Source organism: Lonchura striata, chromosome 10, assembly GCF_050655825.1.
Source record: "Lonchura striata isolate lonStrDom1 chromosome 10, ASM5065582v1, whole genome shotgun sequence".
In the NCBI taxonomy this organism is placed as follows: domain Eukaryota; kingdom Metazoa; phylum Chordata; class Aves; order Passeriformes; family Estrildidae; genus Lonchura; species Lonchura striata.
Window position 1 is genome coordinate 4,847,590 of NC_140712.1, and position 857 is coordinate 4,848,446.

The 857-nt window shown below is 35.9% G+C and overlaps 1 protein-coding gene and 1 long non-coding RNA gene across 2 annotated transcripts in view; one reads left to right on the plus strand and one right to left on the minus strand.

Annotated features, from left to right (window-relative positions):
* LOC146766493 (uncharacterized) overlaps positions 1-857 on the plus strand; it is a 40,006-nt gene that overhangs the window by 2,078 nt on the left and 37,071 nt on the right. The window contains exon 3 of the long non-coding RNA XR_014957561.1: positions 1-79. This is a non-coding gene — a long non-coding RNA (uncharacterized LOC146766493). The remainder of the gene's footprint in view (positions 80-857) is intronic.
* CHRNB4 (cholinergic receptor nicotinic beta 4 subunit) overlaps positions 72-857 on the minus strand; it is a 12,532-nt gene continuing 11,746 nt past the window's right edge. The window contains exon 6 of the mRNA XM_021546798.4: positions 72-247. Within this exon, the coding sequence (XP_021402473.1) occupies positions 107-247 (141 nt within the window). The 3' untranslated portion in view covers positions 72-106. The remainder of the gene's footprint in view (positions 248-857) is intronic.

Sequence of the window (857 nt, forward strand, 5' to 3'; positions counted from 1 at the left end):
GGATGTAAGTGCAACTCACTTGGCACCTCCGTGGAGTTAACAAAGGGGAACTGAGAGCAGAATGAGACCAAACGTCTGTGTAAGTATTGACAATTTTAAATAATAACTAAGGATTTATGGCAGCAGTGTGGTTTTGAAAAAGTGGTTGCAGAAATAATCCAACAGTCCCTAGGACACAAACAAGGACAAATATCCAGAGAAACAGCCTGTCCACTACCATGGCAACATACTTCCAATCTTCAATGACCTGGAAGAAAAAGCCAATTAAAGATATTAGTAATTTGTCATATTATTTTGGTCTTCCTCTTGCTAATGCTGAGGTTTTTTTAATCAAAATAAAAGGGAACTGATCTCAAAGTTCAAGGAATAAACTGGCTTTAGACTTGGTAAGGGATTTTTCTCCTACAACCTGTCTGAGCAGTGAAGAAAAATACAGTAAATATTTCTTAGCTTTCTTAGATACATCAGATACTAAGTGTGGCTGCCTGGTGTGGTGCAGCCCTGAAGGACCCACACTATAATCCAATTAAGGAATTTTTTTCTTCAATTTTAGTTTGTAAATTCTATTAATCTCAGTGGGCAAAAATAGATGGTATTTGTTGTTGTTAAACAAGGTTAGCTTCAGAATTCTTTTCTTATCAGCAGTCATCTTATTCATGGGGTTTAATGCATGTTAATATTGTTGCTTTTATTAAAACCCTTTTTGTCCTGCATATGTTTTCTGTGAATGTCATGGCCTTAGATTCTGTCTCAGCTTGAAATGACCAACTGGGCTATTATTTTAAAGGGGAAATATATCAATCTTCATTTGCATCTGAGGAATAATTTTTCCTCTCTCATTGATTCTCGTTACACAG